General features: G+C 38.9%; 1 protein-coding gene across 1 annotated transcript in view; it reads left to right on the top strand.

The window, feature by feature from the left end:
- The window catches only part of LOC124164999, a 265,496-nt gene extending 245,481 nt beyond the window's left edge, over nucleotides 1-20,015 (top strand). Inside the window, exon 5 of the mRNA XM_046542238.1 lies at nucleotides 19,601-20,015. Coding sequence (XP_046398194.1) covers nucleotides 19,601-20,015 — 415 coding nt within the window. The remainder of the gene's footprint in view (nucleotides 1-19,600) is intronic.
- Nucleotides 20,016-20,995: the final 980 nt, after the last annotated feature.

Raw genomic sequence — 20,995 nt, forward strand, 5'->3', positions numbered from 1 at the left:
ATACTTTCATTAATTTTTAGCGGGGAAAAAATTGTAGACGTTCAAGTAATGTTTCGCAATTGCGTTCAAATATGGTGATGGTTCTTGCTGTGTTGAGTAATTAGTTTTTCTATGCACCGGAGAATACTTTTATCTATCGATATTTCATTTCCACCGTTCTCAAAAAATACTTTTTTTCCTATTTTACTATTTAAAATTTTCTAATATTTTCATGCATAGAGCGTTTCAGGAGGAATCTGCAAATATTCAGGAGGTTGTAGGGGAGACGATTTTAATCAATTTTTTAATCCATAAACATAGCGTAGCCACTTCTTAGTTACTGAAGTATGTAAACGCAAGCTTTTTCTTGTATGTATCTACTTTTAAGTTACCATGAAAACGGTTTCTCTTGAGTATCATGACTTTTCGAAATTTTACTTTATACTCTGGGTTTCTTTTAAGGAAATTCATTAATTAAGGTTGGGCAAAAATTTGCGAATTATCTGAAACAATAAATCCCAAAATGGCAATGATTATTCAATCGTATTCTTGTTACTCGCTCAAAGTTCTTGTTTAATATCGCTCAAACATTGTTTCATGCAATAAATTTCTGCCATAATAAGTCAAGTTAGTCTAGGATAACTGCCAACAGGGTTTAATAATTATCAAAAATTTCATTACTGACGTACACTAGAGGTCATTTTACAGAACCATCTCTAGGGAATACAATTTTTTGCTGTCTACACTACCTTAGAAGTTTGAAAATACGGACCGCAGCCACTTGAGAATTCGCGCATTAAAAGGTTATCCAAACCCTACCCGACCTGCAGATGAGTTAATTCCACTTGCAGAAAATACACATTGAATGGCAAAGAATTGGGGAAAACAAGAGGAATCGGCTGTAGTATGAACGGAAATATTTTCGTGATGAGCGCAGACGAGGCGAAAAAGATACAGCTACGGAATGGACCTCTGACCTAGTTTGGAAGAAAAGTTTGGGGGAAAAAATGATATGCCGGGCCAAAAAAATGGGAGGAGGACGAGATGGAGTTGAATTTTGGAAATATTTTTGACTGCCCCAAGGGATGGCGGTGTTGGAAGTGTTAGGTTCATTTGGGGGCGGAGCCCATCATCTCCGCAACCCGCTTCCAAATCCAGTTCGTCTCCGTCATCGGCGTGTAAACAGCTAGACGAGGGAGGCGTGGGTGTGGGGACTGGGGGTCATGCGGCGCGTGACTTCTGCGGATGGGCCATCGTGACGCCCAGCTCACGGGTCCTCGAGACAATGCACATTTCTCAATAGTCAAACCTTCTTCACCCTTCCCTCTTCCTTCATCTTACCTTTTCCTTGTTTCCTTCAGAGCTTCACCGCGCCGAATCTATCAGCCGCGAATGGAGGAGCTGGTTTTTCGATGCCGGTCCTTAGCGCCGGGATGGTTATTTCGGTGTGGGATCCCTACTGTAAAAATGAATCTTCTAAGCTTGAAAAGGTTCAGCAAAAGGCAGCCGGGTACACTCTAGGGAAACACAGAAGGGAGGAAAGTGTATCAGCTATGCTAGGGAGCTTAGGATGGAAACCTCTAAAAGTGAGAAGAACCATAAATAGGCTATGCAGGGTGTACAAAGCCTTCACAAATGAGCGGGGTTAGAAGGAAATAGGTCTGCAGCTGAACTCACCCTGCTACATAGGAAGGAAAGATCATAAATTCAAAATTAAGTTAAAAAAAAACAGAAAACAGACATTTCGTAAAACTCCTTCCTACATAGAGGAATAAAGGAGTGGAACGACCAACCTGAAGTCATTTTTAAGATCTTCCTCTTCAAATGCGAAATTTTTAGGAAGAAGTGTGTATCACTTATTGATTAATTACATAGTGGTTTAAAAGGGAGAGTGTGAAATTGGGTCAATGTTCTTTTTTTAGTTGTATTATATGGGAATTAATGTATTTAATCGCTTGTGTGAAATTGGTTTACTGGGACAATGATAAATTCTTAGTAGTATGAGATTAGAATTAGTGTATTATTTTTACCATGGGTGTCTATTCTGTTTCTAAACTTTGTATTAGATAGATAGAAACTTGGTATGTAGACAATTGTCATTCATGTACATCTAATGCTGCCACCAGGCAATAACCTACTTGCAGCAGTGTATAATAATAATTATTATTATCGATCGTGCTTATAGCACTGCATGAAGTGAATTCTTACGCAGTCAAGCGCGCGGCTGCAAAGTAATATACATCAAGGCCAAAGTTCACCGTGATAAAATATAAAAAGACAAATAAAATAAGCCCGGCTAAGCTAAATATATTTATTAAAATAAGTGACAGTAGTGAAGCGTGACCTAGTGTAAATTCTTTATCGTAGGAGTTTAAGGGATAAAAATTGTGTTTTTTCCACTTGGCGACCATGACCATTCACCATATGGAAAAAGCAAAGTTTTGATTCTTTAAACTGCTACAAATATTTTTTTCATGGAGAAATTCATCATTGGTTTTTATTATCATGATTATGATCACCCGTAGAGCACCAACCACTCTCCCTTGACCGGTATTTCATTATCATCATCATCATTAGTCAACAATCCTAAGATTGGTTTGACGCAGCTCTCCATTAATTACCAGCTTAATGCCTTAACGTCTTTAGCTGGAATTGATCCAGGATCCTCCGAATTACAGCCAATATCTTCTAAAAGTAAATCATCATTGAAACTCATTACCTGCACGACTCGCAAGGATCTCAGTACTCGCAGGAAGGGTCATTGGAACAATCGCACAGTGGGCAGGAATCGAAAAAAGGTGGAAAAAACCCAAAATGGTTTTATCCCATTATTTCGACGAAAAACAGAGTCCACCCAGTTGCATCGTATCGACGATAAATATCGCAAGACTGAAGAAATTAAGTTATATGAAATGGAAAGTAAATGAGGTATTCAAAAGCTATAATAAATACTATAGCTTTTACACAATTAATCTACTTTAACAAATTCAATTTCCAACATATTTCGAGCGCGATATTCCCCGTGGCCAACAGCGAGCTCGGGACGGCAATTCTCCTTTTGGTATCACACTCTATAGACTGTTTTATATGTGGTGTAAATATCTCGAGGTAGCTCGATGATCCATTTTTTTTAAATCCTACATGAACACAAAATTTCGACGAAAATCAGAGTCCGGCACTTTTTTATCGTATCGGCATCAAATACTACAACCGAGTCGTGAAATTAGAAAAAAATTAACAATATGGTATATTTTTGTTGCTATTGAATGACTACAGAAATTGTGGCATCAGTATTAACATGTTGAATTTTGAAAAAAAATTCAATACGGGTAATGTTTGCGAAATTTGTTCAAATTTGAGGCTGAGTAATTTGTTTAAATAGCCTCTGAAAAACAGTTTGCGTCATAAATGCACCGATATATTGACAAAAACAGTGCAAAGCTTCAATTCTGTACTCAAAAAACCATTTCGGGGGTTTTTCCTGCGTTTTTCGATTTCAGCCCACTGAGAATCGCCTCGAAACTATGTTATACTGGTTCATGTGCAGAATATTCCAAAAGCAATGTCATGCGTCCCTCGCGACTACAATGTTATTCACTAGGCCGCGAGTTGCCCATTTCCTTAAAGTCAAAATTTTACGGCCACTTATTTTGTTTCTCTGAAGGATCGCTCCATAAGCTACATAAGCTTTTCAGGGGTTATGAATATGATCGCAAAGTGCTTCAAGATATAATCTCCTGGGCCTTACTGTCATTTTAATTGTCCCTTTTTCCATTATAGGTAAGATCTTATGCGTTGACACTCATTCGACCTAGGGTTCATAGAATTACGGCCAAATATCTCAAAAAGGTTATTAAAAATCTTGATATTATCTAACGGCCTTGTTTATTGGTAATTCATTTTCATCAGTGAAATAAACTTTTCAATTCTTCCTCCGAAGAAGGTAATTTATACAGGGTGTCCCATTTATCTTGACCACCCGAAATAACTTTTTGTCCGGATGTAAATTCAAAAATTTGTCAAGCAAATGTCCATTAGCCGTCAGGGGGACATTAATGTAACAACGTTATTTAATGTAATAACAACGTTATTTACAAAGATATTAACAGCGGTATTTATTTTTTAAATGACACCCTATATTTTTTATTCGGCAATTCATTTCCTCCATTTAAAAAAGACATACCGCTGTTCATATCTCTTTAAATAACATAGCTACAAGGCAGGCAGTTATGATGACTAATGTCCCCTTGACGGCTTATGATCATTTGCTTAACACATATTTTTTAATTTGTATCTGGATATAAAGTTACTTCGGGTGGTCAAGATAAATGGGACACCCTGTATACGAGGTATTTTATGCATATATACGCAATAAAAGAAACACCACATTGTCATGACTCACGTTTTAATATATGTATCACAATGAATAAATGCGCCTCGGAAAATTTTGTAATGTCCCATGGAGATCACGAGTGTGATTCGAATGATTTTCTGTATGGAGTTGCGGAAAATAGGTCTGCTCTTCTCATTAGTAGGTGAACTATTTATTTGGTACTTCAAGTATTCAGTTTCCGCCACTAGACGTAGTGTTCCTAGACCTCTTTCCATTATATCCTAGACGTCATTCCCACGCTAAGCCGTCCGAATGATCAGTGTCCCATCACACACCGGCTCTTTCCCTTCCTAACATCACCTGCTCTCAGCTTCAAAGGGTTCCGCATTGTTGCGAACGGAAAGAAAGAAAGCCGATACCCCTCGGAGGATAAGAGTATAAAAAATGAAAGAATCGCCAGTCCGAATGTCGGCTTCACACGGTCAGGAGATCACGACCGTCCTGACTTGAATGGGTTCGCGAGGACCCTAAAAGAACCGAATCCGCTTCAAGTCATAATCGTGAGCTACGGATGTCTCGGAGGGTCATTCCGTATTTCTGAATTAATGTGACCACATTCGAAGAGTTTTTGGATCCTTAAATGAATCGATCAGTGAATCATGTATTTTTCCAGGAAAAAACGATGACACGATGGAAATGAACCGTTCCCGAGAAAATGAACCGTTAATGCCCCGATCACACTAATTAGGTAAGCAACTCGGTAGGAACCAACGTGCATTTAAACAATCACAAATATTACAATAGAGGATCCTCAAGTCGACCTCATAATATGCTGTTAAACACCGCGCATTTAAATGGATATACATAAGTCGCCACTCGCGTTGCTGTAGGACAAATTGATCCGAATTTCCCGGGAAATAAGGTATAATTAAAAGTGTTAACCGAAATTTATATACATGGTGATGTGATCTATCAAATTATGAAATATCAATGCTATTCCATCAATTATAAACATTACACTGCAAAGTATTGAAATCGCATCTCCGCGCTGCGGACGTTTTTGAAAACCGTTCAAAATGCGACAGAAGTGGCAACAGACATCAGCCTTCTTTGGGATGGAATTGGGCTATGCAGTCCCCACGAATATTACAAAAGAGGATCTTCAAGTTGGTCTCTAAATGTGTTGTCACCCACCGTGCATTTAAATCTGTTTGCAGAAGTCGCCACTCGAGTCACTGATGACCAAATTGATCCGAGTTTAACAAGAAAATAAGTTTTGATTAGGGGTATTAACGGAAATTTATTTGCATGGTGATGTGATCTAACAAAAACCATAAGTTATCAATGCTATTAACCGCAAGAACGAATGGTATAATGCAAAATATTGAAAGAAGTGGATCGCATGCACTCATCACCACGCCGCGGACATTTTTGAAAACCGATGAAAATGCGACCGAAGTGGAAACAGAAATTGGCCGTCTATGGAATTGAATTGGGCCTCCTCTATGCAATCCTCTTGGCAGTTACCCTGCAAACAATTGTGGTCAGAGTCCTCTGGATTGCCGATAGTACACTATTGAATGGAGTAGTGTAGAGAGCTGCCATACAGAGGACTCTGAGTGTAGTAACCCAGTGCTGCCATCGTGTGCCGAAGTTTTGAAACTCGCGTGAATAAAAATTACTATTGGATAAGAAAAATTGCTTTACACTGTAAATAACTTAACTTATCTTAATTAAAAATCACCTCCACTATGCTGAAACTTCTTCCCAGATACATTTTCGCTTTCAATGCATCGAAATGATAGCATCGTTTTTCTTTTCGTACATTCGTTTTCGGAGTTTTCGGTTACGGCGCGGAGTCCTTTAGTTTACACTCTCAACACTACTATCTCACGTTATTATATGGCAATTTAGAGGACTCTTTTAAGGCCACGCCAGCAGCGCTGACCACGGTTAAGTAGTTGCGTAACGAACTACTGATATCTCGATAGCCAACCCGAATTCAGACGATGTGTAAGGGCTACCGCGGTACGGACCTCAGTTATGACCGAGGCTGACAATGAGTGAGAAGTTACTTGCGCACTGTCGGCAGTCACCCATTGAATTTCCAAAAAATGCCCGTATTTGGTGAAGTGAAGAGAGCATTCCACCAAAAGAGAGACCTGCTTACAGCGGGAAACTTAAATATGGAAGTAAAGAATCAATTTATGAGAACCTACATTTGGAGTATGCTCCTTTACAGAAGTGAGACATGGACAATGACCGCAGCAGAGAAAGTAAGGATAGAGGCCTTCGAAATGTGGTGCTACAGAAGAATGATGAAGATCAAATGGTTCGACCAAGTTAGTAACGAGGAAGTCCTAAGAAGAGTAGGAGAGAAGAGAAGCCTCATGAAAACCTTAACAAGAAAACGGAACAACCTTATAGGCCACATCTTGAGACATGATGGCCTGATGAAGACAATCGTCGAGGGACAAGTGGAAGGCAAGAACGGAAAAGGAAGACCTCGAACAAAATATATGGAACAAGTAAAGAAGGATGTGAAAGAGAAGAAATATGTAGGTGTGAAAAGATTAGCTGATAGGAGAACTGAGTTGAGCTGCGTCAAACCAATCCTAGGATTGCTGACCAGTGATGATGATGATTTGGTTAAATATGTGACTCCATCCGAATCTGAGCCTAAATTTAGATATTCAGGATAAAAATCTTTTGAGGCACCGATTTTAGTGGATATTGAAATTTAAAATTGTGTAGGTCAACAAAGTTGTTATCCATAACTGTTATGTTATGGAAGAGGTATGTTATTCCAGATGACCTACCACGTCGTGTGAGAGATTTGAGAATCAATGGAAATTGTGATTTTATTTATAAATCAAAGTCTTTCCTGGGAGTGATAGGTAATCAATGAAGTGTATTTAGGTTCTCGTAGGTTCATAGTGCAAAGAGCAACATAGTTTCGTGGCAATGTAGAGTCGTAAAATCGCTATATTGCTAATATAATGCAATAGCTATTAAGATAAATTGGTTAATAAAGTAAATTTAGTAAATATTTTTTACGCTTGATATCTATACTATGTACCGTACTGTTATTTTTATTTCCTAAAATGGAGAAGCAGATGACTTTATGCGGAAAATATACGGGAATTGATTTGGAAGTTTACTCGCCGCTTTCACAACGAACCTTTTATAACGTTTTTCATTGTGTGACCATTATGGATTGCTAAAAAAAAATATTCCCTACCTTCATGAAGCGCACATGGTCGTGATTCAAAGATCATGGCTTCACATCCCTTTATTCCATGGCTTTTTGAATCCTTTTGAATGGCCAGGTGGTCTTCGCTTCCTTGGTTCTCATTTCGCCATGCCCATTACTCCCTGGAAATTCAATTCCCCTCTCTCCAATGGAACCGTTACGTATTATCTCATTATGATGAAAGTCCGTCATCTTCTTTGCCGCCCTGCCATGTCCTGCAACCTTCTCTTCCTCCCACGTACCGCGTTCTGTCTCCGAGTCGACATCAATTTTGAAAGGAGTTCCTGGCTCATGGCGTCGCAGCGTGTCATCAATTCCACGCGAGAGGAGAAAAGGCTTTTTGGCTATTTTTTTATTTGTATATTTATCACCATATGTAAATCTCCCAACTGGTCTGTCTTGAGTTGCTTTAATTTCTGATTTAAACCTTTCTTCTTTCCTTCAAGAACTGGACTTTAAAATGCCTTTATCGCCAAATTTTACACTTTAATTACTTAAATCAATCCTATTTTATTCATTTACTTTTTATAAATGTATTTTATTTTTATACTTCTAATGTTCATATTTTATCTATTTACTTTTTATCTGTGCATATCACGCAGAAAAGAGCGCAGTATGGTCTTTTAAATTGAGTGCTCTTCTACTAATAGTAATGTAGAAACATGAACACCCATTTTTTGCCTATTTTATTTGCACGTTTTTCACCGCATGTAAATTTCCCGACTGGCCTGTCTTGAGTTGCCATAATTTCTAATGTACCCTATGTATTCCTTCAAGAAATGGACTTAATAATGACCTTATTCTCAATTTTTAGTTTTTTATCTGTGCATATAAGCAAGAAAAGAGCACAGTTAGGTCTACTGCATTAAGTATTCTTCTACAAATAATAATGGACGATCATAACTACACACTTTAGGCTGATTGTATTTGCACATTTTTCACCGCACGTAAATCTCCCGACTTTCCAGCCTTGAGTTGTTTCATTCCCAATTTCTACTCTTGATCTATTTACGTCACCAAGAGAAGAGCCCAGTAAGATCTTTTGCATTGAATGGTGTTCAACAGATAATAATGGACGATGATGAAAACCCATTCTTTTAGTTATACTATTCAACTATGGCAAGAGAAGACGTCATTCGGTTGGGTGGGCGATCACTTCACACCGTCGCCAACGAGGCCATCATTTTTCTATCAAGAAAAATGCTTCAGGAATTATCTTGTATGTAATTCCATACGTATTCTACTGCCCTGTGATGAATCAAAAAAATAATAAAACAGCTGGGGTAATAACTGTGAATGCAAAAAAAAGAAAATAAAATTTTCAGGACTTGCCGGGCAATTATTTTAAAATTTCCATTCTGTTCCATCTGATCCTTGGTTCATTCCTTGTGAGTGTGCAGGAATATTTTCGCCGGTTCCATGGAGTTCAAAAAAGCGGTATAATTTTCTTTTGAAAGAAATACTTTGGAGAAAAAAAGAAGTTCGCGGGAAGCGTTATAGCAAGCAGGCCGATGCCTAAAATTGGCATTATAATCCAAAGAGTTCGTCACCAAGCTTATAAATATTCCGACGCGTTATTACTATTCAAATGTTTTATTATTCGGACTTTTCCTCGTTTTTTAAGCGAGTCAAGTCAAGAGAAGACTTCTATTTCCATAAACACCATTAACTTGAATTATCTCAAGCCCTAAAAAATTCATTGAAGAGAGGTTTACCGATGAGGAAACATCCTACATGAAGAAATGAAATAAAATATTTTCTGGACAAGAACTTGAGAAATATTGCACCACAACCATCTGAATCAATTCGAGTGAAATTCATAAGATCCATGCACTATAAACATACGTACGTATGTACTTATGTTAACTTCACACCTTGCTGCTAAGACATAATCTTCCCCCTAACCTTGATTATTTGAGCCGTCAAGATGAAGTTCCCTACAACGTATCAATGTTTATAACCGAATGGCTGCGAATAAACTAGCATTCATAGGCAGTTATTGCTGGCCATAAAACTCCCTTGATCACCATAATTCCATATTTTACGCAAGAAATATAATATAATATATAACAATAATAATTTATTCTTCCATGCATACATGTTTTTTACAGATTATTACATCCATTCAAGGAAGTAAGGAAGCCTATAAGGCAATAAGCCTGTGTTTAGGCTAACTTCAAATTTCATAAATTGCGGAAATGATAACACATACAACCAAAATACACAATACCTTGAGAAAAAACATTATGTGCGTAATCATATCATAACAGAGCTGACCGTAAGATGAGATACAACTTGTAATATACAACACATATGATGCCTAGGGTATTTTCTGCAATACCGACCCTTTACTATAACTTTTCGATGTCTTCAAAAGTCATTATCCATTTCTTTATCAACCTTTTGTATTTACCAAAAACATTTGTCTCCTTAATTGTATTTGGTAGCATATTATACAATTTTGGTCCCATATACAAAAAACTCCTTTTATGCATCGTTAAATTAGGCTTGTGCATAGGGATCGAGAAACCTCTGCGAGAATTAAACAACACATGCTCCCATATATTTTTGGGCTGTATCCGCTACGCAAAAAAAAAACATTTTTAACACTTTATAGCAATACATATATCTTAACGGGAGTATGTTAAGTTCAATGAATAAAGGACGGGTATGTTCGTAACGCTATATACACCAACGCAACGGCTCACGAATAGGTTTTTTATGTTTACTCGAAAATTGAGAAAAATTTTAAATTGATTGGTGAAAATAAAATTACTCGTTGGAATTTAAGAACAGCAGCGTGTTTAGCGGAGACATTTCAGATTGACCTTTCATCCATAATCTTTCCCTTTTGTAGAAAATAGTTTAGACATTCCGCGCTCACCGTATTTAGAGGAAAATCCTCTGTGACTGAAATTTTGGCAAAAATTTAATATTTTGAAATTTTTTTTAACAAAAGCGATGTCATTAGATTTAATGCTGGGACCATGTTTTCGTTCATTTTTTTAATAATCTCTCTTTTCCATAAATTTAAAAATTATATTGTGTTAAGTATTCCAGTCAAATTGGTAATATTTTCCCGCAATACACGTATTTTTTTCCGCTACTTTTTTGCTCTTCATCAGTATTTTGAAGATACCCGATCAAACCTAGTGATTTTGTGAAAAAATTGTAAGCAACGTCATGATACATTCAAAATTAATCTGTTAGCTTGAAAATGATACTAATTTATACCATTTCATAAGTTTTATTACAATAAAGTAAATATTACGCGCGTTACGTATATTTTTAACGACGGTGGTCATCTTACTTTTTGGGTAATACGCTTACATCCTCAGTCACTCATTAGCGGCTACCATGACGTAGATGTTACGCCACGAGCACCAAACGTGTTAAACAAAACATTCAGGAAATTTCTATAAGGAGAAATATGCTATTACGTTCAATTATGTGGTCATAGACTAAATTACTGTTACAATATATACATATTATTCGAGTTCCTCCGATAAATAGGTATAAGTGAGACAAATTGTAAAAGGGAACGATAGGACTTAGGCACAAGAAGAGTGATGGAGAGAAACAAGGACGAAATTGAAAAAAAAAATACCTAGATAAAACTGGGTGGCCACTCAAATAATGCATCGACGAAGAAATCACTTTACTTAAAATACTATTTCAATCCGGAATTCAACTATTATCCAAAATTATTCCCGAAAACATTGAAAAAATGAGAGCAACTACGCAAACATACATACAAATTCACAGGCAAGGAAAGAAAGGGATAGGAACATATGATAGAAAAAGGACGAGGACAACGGTGCTGTGGTAGATGGAAAAAGCCAATACGAAAATATCCCAGGCTGGACACACAGCAAAAGACGCAATGAAAGAAAAAAACTCACAAAACTAAACCAAAAACCAACAATGGTAGAAATTATGATATCATATGGAGCAGAGGTATGGGAAAAAATATGCCCGACATTTAAAATTCCACCGCAACACAACTCATTCAACCGATTCCTCAATGCGCAAAAATCCCTATTCATTCAACGTCAAGTGTTACGCTAAAAAATCGAATAAATCCCATGAAACACTTGCATCTGCTGGCTTAGGACAACCGTTTCGGAGCACTGAGTCCCACCCACACCTTTGAATTGGTCGTTACAGCCTCCGACGGATGCGGGCGTAAGTCACAAGAGCGTGAAAATGAGAGAAATGATTCCTTTTACACTTAAGAAGTTAATACATTGCGCCATAATTCACGGTTAACCTTGGGCCCCGAGAATCACTTACACACTCTACGGTCGAGTGTGCGTGAACGTTAAAATGGGATTGTGTGGGCGTGAAGCGCTTTAAAAAATATATATATACAACACCTAAAGATATCCTTCACCATTTCCGAGACGGATTGAAAAATGCCAACGTGAAAAGGAATAGAAGAGTCCGTGGGAGTGGTGGGATCTTTATACTTCCGTGAAATACTTATGAAAACATCATGTGAGAGGAAGTACTTTCTTTGAAAGGGGAAACACCAATTCTTTGCTCAATCAGTTCAAATTTTGCGTATCCAACTAAAAATATTCTATTACAATAAAAAGGTTGAAAAGCTCTACATAAAAGACTTCAACATGGCTGCGCAGTAATCAATACTATCTAAATCAATCTTCTACTAGACTGATAGGGGCAACCTCTACGGAATGTGAGAAGTTAACGCGCCTGTAGCCTAGCTCGGGGCGAGCTCTACCTCCACCTAACCAAACCAACCTTCCGGTTGAACCACTGAGAAAGAGTGATCATATTTACCAGTTTGTGGAATCAGCTAGCACATAATGTAAATAACTGCTAAAGGCAGCGGGGGGGTTAGGATTCCGCGGAGATGAGGTAAATATCTTCCAAATAAAATGAAAGGAGAGTGATGTGCAAGGAAGAGCAGGAGAATTCTCGGAAGCGGCTTGTGGAATATCGGAATCGGTGGCTACTCCTCGGTAGTTGTTTTTTCACGAATTGCAAGGTGAGGTGGGTGGCAGATAGAATCGCGTACACATTGCGGGCAGACTAGATAGCCGGCAGGCAGAGATGGTTGCAGAGACGCAACATCAACCGGTGAAGATGACCGAAAAGTAGTTGGGCAAACCTAAATATTAAGTGAGAGCGCGTTTAGCAAATTACGCGAAATTGCGAACAGTAGAAGGAGAAATTATGGGAGAAGAGAGATAAGAGGAAGCCTCGTGATGAGGCATGTGCACCCTGCTAAAAACCCTCGCCCGTCATACCGTGTAATTTTTCCATCCCGAGTGGGCGGTCAATTTTTTCCTCGGTGCTTGAACGAGACGGGAAAGATTCATTTTTAATTGTGCTCCCAACTTTTTTTTAGCAATGAAAACAAAAAGAAAGTGGTTATTCGCAAATATATAAGGCCTAGAACCTCCATCGTAATAATCTACCCCGCCCCCTGAATCGAACAACCGCCAATTTGGCTAAATTCATCGTTTATCTGGCGTCTGGCCACCGCAAGGCATCAGGTAAATCGTGGGCTAACTACAACCGTTCACTACTGATCAAGTGGGTCCATGGGCGATCAGATTAGAAGTATAAAACTTAGGGGTTAGAACTTAATATCCACAGGATGCCCATCTAGCATCTTCTTTAGAGCTGGGAAGAATTTGCTTCATACTAAACCGAGATGAACGTCCCCTTGCTATGATGCCACTACATGATAATAAGGCTCATGAGACTGAAATCAGTTCATATTTCACTAAATATACAATGGCCGCTTTTGTATTAAACCCTTTCATTGCTCCCATCGTATACAAGCGATCGCCTTAGCAGACTGCTCCCATCTTCTATTGACAATTTTCATTTATTAGAAAAATTTGATCAAAAATATTTGTGAATTTAGTATCTAAAGAATAAAGTGAGGCTGCAAAAAAAATTATTCTTTTTTATATTTAAAATCTTACGCCCGTTGAACATTTGTGAAGTCCATAATTACTACAAATTATTGCCAAAAGATTAATGTGAAAAGACGCAAACGGAGAGTATAAAAGAGACATTTTACTATGGGGCAAAATTAAAATATTTTTCTGGTCAAAATATAAGTCTTATGTTCATTATTCTGCAATCGCAACTCCTGATTTTTATTATAGCCTTAATTTTCATTCAAACAGCTGTGTAACTCGTACTGATAAACCGTGGCTAACAGGATGAGGATGAATTTCATGTTACGAAGTATGTGTAGATCACGCGACTTCACAGCTTTAACCCTTTAACTGCGCAAATAAGCTGAATTGGAGCTCCCCACAGACAGAAAAAATGATAATATTTTTATTATTTTTGCATAATTTTATAAATTATAACTTTTTACTTAACTTTAGCGCCTAGCGTGTTCATATGATCACAGCAAACATTTCTTGCTCCACGTAACCCTCCCTTCCGCATTTCTCAAAATTTCGTTGTGGGTTTTTGGTAACAATATTTCGATAATTTGTTGTCAAAATGTCCAAATGAAAAGGGAAAAAATGTTTCAAAAATATTTTATTGACTAATTTTCTGCTGACTTTACTTCAAATGATGGACTTTAGGTCATGTATTACAATTGTACGAAAAATAATTTCAAAATATATTAATATATTTTGAAATTATTCATGTTCAACGGGCGTAAGATTTTAAATATAAAAAAAGAACAAAATTTTTTTGCAGCCTCACTTCATTCTTTAGATACTAAATTCACAAATATTTTTGATCAAATTTTTCATTTAATTTGGAACCGAATAAACAGTTCATATTTGGGCGTCCCTATTCCCTAATTTCTGATATTTGTCTGGTAAGACGTAGTTCTCGTAATTTTATTAACATAACCTACTCTCTTCCTTCCCTTAACTCGTTTGTCTAACATCTAATAGTGTGGTTTCCTATTTTTTATTGCCTTTATCGTACTCCTGAAGTACACATTTCACGCTATTGGATTTTTAAATGACGATATCTATTTTTCGCGATTAAATGGAAAGTGAAAAATTTCAAGCGCGCGAAAACGCGACGGCTAAATATGAATGCTGGGAAAAGCCCGAGTGACGTCATTCTAGTTCCGACTGCCGCCGGGTGAGGCCACCTTGGTGCGAGGCTATGAGCGCCGATACGATTCAGGCTGCTAGCAGGTTGCGCTTGGCTTAAATAAGGATAATTGATACCCTATCAAACGAAGGAAACTTTCCGACCATAGGCAATTCTAACAGGTGATTATTAAGGGATGTTTCCCTGAGCTCTGTGCCTCATGCATGCATTAGTAATCTCAGACGATGTAAAAATCCTATATACTCGTACAGAAAATAGGTCCCTGTGACGTCACGTGGAGTGGTATCGCATGGGCGCCAATCTGGCCTTTTTCAAATGCGGTTAAAAATGACCATTGCCATTCGTCTAAAATGGGATTTCTAAAACCAAATAATTTGTATATTATGAATACACTAATGGTGGGTAATGAATCGCAATCGAAGCCTTTCGTTTTCTTTGATGAAGGAAACTTCCCTATTGCCTCTGTGCACACTCGTATTTCAGTGATCCCGTGCCCCTCAATACAATCCCCATTCACTCCTTCTGCCTCATCTCTCTTCTTTCCATTCAACGCAAACACAATCAAGAGGACGTGGAGTCTATTTTCGTTCCGCTTTTCTCAGAGTTGTAATATTTTAACGAGCCACTTTCCTGCATCCAAATATATTCGCACCTCGGCCTTGAAGTGCCAAAAGTTTCCGTGGGCGAGCACAAATCACCATAATAACTTTATCGGCGCCGGGTGACTGCTTCTGATTAAGTTATCTGACGCATCATCGCTCACTGATAAACAGCCATGTTTGGAAAATTGGCTCCGATATAAACACCGTCCCACACCTGACTGATCGCCGTGCAAAGGGAGTGGCATCTGCGATCATTCACTTTAAACGGCCTATTCCGAATCCAGTCATGTCCAATGGCTTCTCGACTTCGAGTATCCTTCGCTTCCATTCCCACCGCTAAATAAACTGCAAAATCAAGCGTATGCATTTATTTTTCTATTTATCAATTAAATTCTAGGGCATATACACCAAATATGAAATTTGCCAAGGAAAAACAATTTGACTTAGCCGGGTTTGGAACTCGAATTTCCCGAATTACGGTCAAGTATGCTTCCAGTTACACCACCAAGCCATTTCAAGAACCGGGTTTGAATTCCCGCCAAATTAAATGATTTTTCATGGCCGTTATGTCGAAAGGACACCACAAGTGTGCTCAACATTTAGCAATGAAATCATTTTTGATCAATCACTTTGTCTTCTGTTCATGAGCCATCGGATGTTGAAAAAACAGTCCCAGTATTTAGAAAATTAATTAAAAGGAAGGCAAATCTATGAATGGGAGTATATTAGAATCCGAGGGTGGTTCACGCATAATTATCTGCAAAATGCCATGGTTTGAAAATTTAATTGAAGTAGAGAACCGCTGCTTTGCCTCACTCAATGGTGCTAATTAACTTAGCTGTGAGTTAAGAAGCCTTACCGCGTGGAGATATGAAGATGCTGGGTCCTGGTGTAGTGGCGGGGGCGTGGTGCAGGCAGTGGGAAGCGTGGGTCGTATCTCCGAGGGGTGGGGAAGTGTCGCAATTGCGCCCGTCCATGGGTGGTCCTCGCACTCTCCCCACGAGAAACGAAAACCCGTCCCCAACACCACCTGTCCCTCCACGAGAGCTCTACGGACGCATTGCCCGCGCGGTACCGGCCGGAGACGCCTCTACTCCCGACGACGACACCTCGACGTGCTCTTCAATTATACGTACCTACTCTGCAGGAGAAAGCTCGGGTGTAGCCAGTTTTAATAGCAGTGCATTAATATAACTGTAATTGTTAGTATCTTGTGTTAAATTGTGTCTGTCGAGAGAGGAAAGGCATAGTAATAGGGCTGTCTGTGTCTTTCCTTACTCGAGAAAGTAAAACGAAAATGAGAGCAAAATCTACCCCGTGAACTATATCTAACTCTTCTCGGGATTTGCACCCGCTTAAATTATCCATATTAGTCAACTTTTGAATGTTGTTTTAATGATAGAAATAAAACGACATTAAGAGGGAGGAAATTTCGCTCCCTGAGTAAGTGTAAAGATGGTTTTCTATCTTTTTCACTACAAAATTGTATCATCGAGACAGTCTTATGTGGCTATATGAAATCACTGTTTTTGAGAGTGGGATAGAGCAACCAAAAAAGTAATTAATAAGAAATTGGAGGCCAATTACACCTTCTTAGTTTTGCTTTCAGTTCCTATCTTTTCACATTCTATATTCTGCTCAGTACTGAAATATGTGTAATTATAAATATATGATTATAATATTTAAATAACTAGACGATCCTTGGAATATGATAAATAGGAAATTACTGCGAGTATAATTGTAATTCAACGTAAACTTACCTTAAGAAAAAGTATTCATACCAGCAATATAAATGGTGGCCAATTTAACCCTGAACATGGAATTGGTGTAGAAATAGCTGTAATAAAATGATTTTTTTCTCCTTTTCCTAACCTCTTTAGGGCTTGAAATGAAAATGAGCATTCAATTTTAATACAAGCCAAGATAAATGATTACAACACCATTTTAAAAATGCTGTTGTAGTCATTTATCCTGGTCTTCATATAATATTTATAATGAAAAAGAAGCATTCAGTTGTAAATAAACGAAAAATAAGACTATAATTTTGATCCGTACCTTTTTGCAATCTTTATTTATGTAAGTAAGCTAATATAATTCATGGTTACCTTCCAATTTTGATTTTATATAAATAATGTAAATTTTCCGTAAATTTATAGCTATTTAGTCAGTTAGATTGCCCGAAAAGCTTTATTGCATTGTAGCTCCTTTTCTTCCTTTTTCAAATTCTACAAAGTAATGCATGTAACCGTTGAACGCGCCTTTTACCAACTTGACGAGATCGGCTTACAGTGAAGAGGAGCACAAACGTTGTATGAACCGGGATAAGACTTGCGAAAGGCGTGAGTTGGCTTCGCTTTTGTATTCAAAAAGATCACCACCTGGGTCTGTCGGCTCAAAAATACAAAATTGTGCTCGGAAAGAATGTCAAGGCCCTCAAATCTTCGTAGCGTTGTAAACTTTGCGTTTAATGGAGACGCGAGCACGAAAATCCGTGCGAGTTCAATCGTAAAACTTTGTGAGATTTCATGGTCGCTAATATCGGAGGTTGCTCTTTAAAGTTTGACAGTTACGAAGGCTATATTGTGTTTCACTGGTATCATTGGGCGCTGGTCTTCAGTGGTTAAGCTTCACTCTCACTTTTGTCGTCGGTAAGTCTCATCGTCATTAAAAACATCAGTTTAGTGCTCGGAACTTTAACGTCTCGTTTCAAGCACGCGTAATGTCACCCTATGTGCTTGGAGGATGCCTTTATTTCGCGAGAAAAAAGTATCGCATTGTAGCCCAGCTCTGGAAAAAAATCCTCTGCGAATACTCATGTTTTATTGTTGTTACCTCCAAATTTGAAACTCGTTGGGAACGCGTACGGTCTGTTTTCCTGGAAATTGTAGGACTAAGGAAAGGCAGTTCCACTATTTTGTTACTTACCGTTTATTAAATAAATAGGAAATAAAAAAATCCCTGTTGTCATGATCCTTCTGGAACACCCAATATTGGCCAATTTATGGGCAATATGTTTTTTCAAGAAAACAAGTATAAAGAAACAGTGGCGCAGTGAGGGGAGGTTTTAGGGGATAATCCCCCCCCCCCACCAGAGCTCAGAGAAATTTTTAAGTTAAATCCATTTTACTTAATATAATTAATATTAATAATATAAAAGTGTAAAAATTAGTCAAATATCCCTCGTAAACCCTTATAACTCACCATTTTAAGCATTTATCTAAAAACTTTTCTGAGGGGAGGGCTCCCGTACCTCCCGCTTACCCTGGCGGGTATTCCGTACCACAAGACCCCCAATTTTAGTTGCGCCTAAAACTCCCCCTAGCCCTCTCCACCCTGAACATTTTTTTTGCTCCTCAAAAATGTGTTACATGTTTTACACGATCCTGCTACCATCTGTAGGCTACTGAGCGAAACGAAAAAAAGAGGGAAGCGTAGGTATACCGGAACTTGCACGAACTTGATACGATCATTGCAGTCCGGTTTGACGCACAAAAGTAATCTGAATTGACCAGGAGAAATTTTTTAACGAACCCGCACGATAGTGTGGGGTCTGGGTGGAAAGGGCTAGTCTTATTTCCTGGCTGCGTCCCTTTTAAAGAAAGTACTTAATGTTACTCCCGGTTTAAAAAACAGTGACACCGTTTCCTTAGCCAATTTCTTCCCAATGTTGCGTCAACGGAACGCAAGCTTTGCGATTTTTTTTCTTCGTATTTGTTGTTGGTAAGTAGTTAATATTTTTAACATAGTTAGTTCAATGATTCCTCAAATGTTATGAATTTTTCTACGGAAGAAAGTTAATAACTTTTGTTTTTACAATGACCTTTTCATTTATATATAAGTCATTATTTTAGGTTATCTTCTAAGATAACATATTATGTAAAATCTAAGGCACTATTTATATTTATATCTCTCTGCAAATATAATGATGCATTTGTATCCTAGGCCATTGCAACAAATTGGGTGAATTTGAGTTAGTGGTTTTCAAATTATTTAGGATTGAGGAAGTGTTACGTTCACGCAACATTGGGAGGACCACGGCAATCCAGGGAAACGGCGCGCCGCGGCGGTAGTCGTTTAGAGTGTTTCTTTTTGGACTGAAAAATGAAAAGGTTATCAAGAATCGTATTCCCTGACCGCGTGAAAGTGAGAAATTTTCGCACTTGTTAGCTGGTAAACTTAAATCAAACATTTATCGATCATGCGAATATCCCCATTGCATCAGCGACCACGTTGTCTCCACGCCGCTGACACCACCCCGGGTGGTAATGAGTAAACGAAGGAACCGTAGTAGGACAAACAAACATTCGACGCCGTATCACTATGGGTCTAATGCCCGGCCTTCTCTTCTTTCCCTTCTTCCAGGTCGACGCCCGTAACGATCCCGTCCATCGGGAGGCAGGAGTCTCCGAGCAGCGAAGAAGAAGAAGAGGAGGAAGCAGCAGGAGAGGCGGCCGGAGAGGGGGCGAGGGTGGTGTCGGAAGGCGCGGGTGGGTCCGCCGCCGATCCCCCGATGCATTCGCGACACAACCACCTCGGAGACCGGACGGGAGGAATGGGTGAGGAAGTGATGGTGGTGGGATCAGTGGTCGAGGACGCTCAAGCCAGGGGCGCGAGTGAGGAGCAGCTGAGGCCGACGGAAGCCGCTGTCCGTGAGGTCGCCGCCGCCGAAAAAGAAGCCGCCGGAGAGGGAGGAAAGATGCCCGCGGAGGTCGTCGTGGAGGTTGTGGTGTCCAACGCAGAGGAGGAACTGGAGGCGCATACAATCAAAGGTGAGTGAGTTACTACGCTATTTTATACTCCTTAGCAGACCTGTAAGGGAGCGTAATAGCCAAGTGAGTAGAGTTCTCGGCTAGTGAAGGGTCCCAGTAGCGGACACAGAGAAAACTCAAGGGGTGGGGGCCAAGGTGCCTCGCTTTGCCACTTTTTTTAGGAGCGAATCGTAATACCCGGCAAAAGTTGCGTACCCGTGTGGGTATTACAGATATGATTTTTTTTCAAAATCGGTTAATATCTTCTGTTCGCCATTTTGTCTTGAAATTTCGAAATTTTTAACGAAAAAAATGTAAATAATTTAAATTTAGTTTTAGCAAGCAATCATTTTTTCCAATGGATTACAGCATTGGTCTTTCCTTGATTTTTTTGACCAAAAACGTAAGCTCTATTGCTTTTCATTATCGAGAAAATCGTATTCACCGGGGGCGCTAAAGATATCTTGAGTTACCTTTACTTTTATCGCAATAGAAAATAATCAAGTCACATGCAGAGCTTCAGAAATTTTTAATTAAAGTGATTATACACGTATTCAAGACAATGCCATTTTATGATATAAATAAATTGCCGGCCTCGGTGGCGGCGGGGTAACGTCTTCGTCTGCCAAACAAGAGGTCGCGGGTTCTGAGTCTCGCCTGGGGATGTTTCCCCTGTCCTGGGAATGGTTGTTCGTGTACGTTTACTTGTTACAATCTTTGAATACCCCGGTATGACATGGCCAATAAGAGCTGTATCCCGTGGTTTGAGGATAATTGTTTTTAATAGAATAAAAAATAAAAGTTACAATTGTGGATCTGAAATGTTTGGCAATACTGATGGCCCCGCAAAGGGTCCCGGGTTCGAGTCCAGGATGAAAGCTTCGGACGCCTCGAAATAAAAATCCTCTTAAGTGCGTGGTGTCCTAGGACTGGCTTTCGATGAAGAGGAACACGTGCGGTGTTTGAGCCAGGATATGGCTTGAGAAGGGCTGGGCTTGGAAAGATTGCC

The sequence above is a fragment of the Ischnura elegans genome, chromosome 9 (genome assembly GCF_921293095.1).
Source record: "Ischnura elegans chromosome 9, ioIscEleg1.1, whole genome shotgun sequence".
Classification (NCBI taxonomy): domain Eukaryota; kingdom Metazoa; phylum Arthropoda; class Insecta; order Odonata; family Coenagrionidae; genus Ischnura; species Ischnura elegans.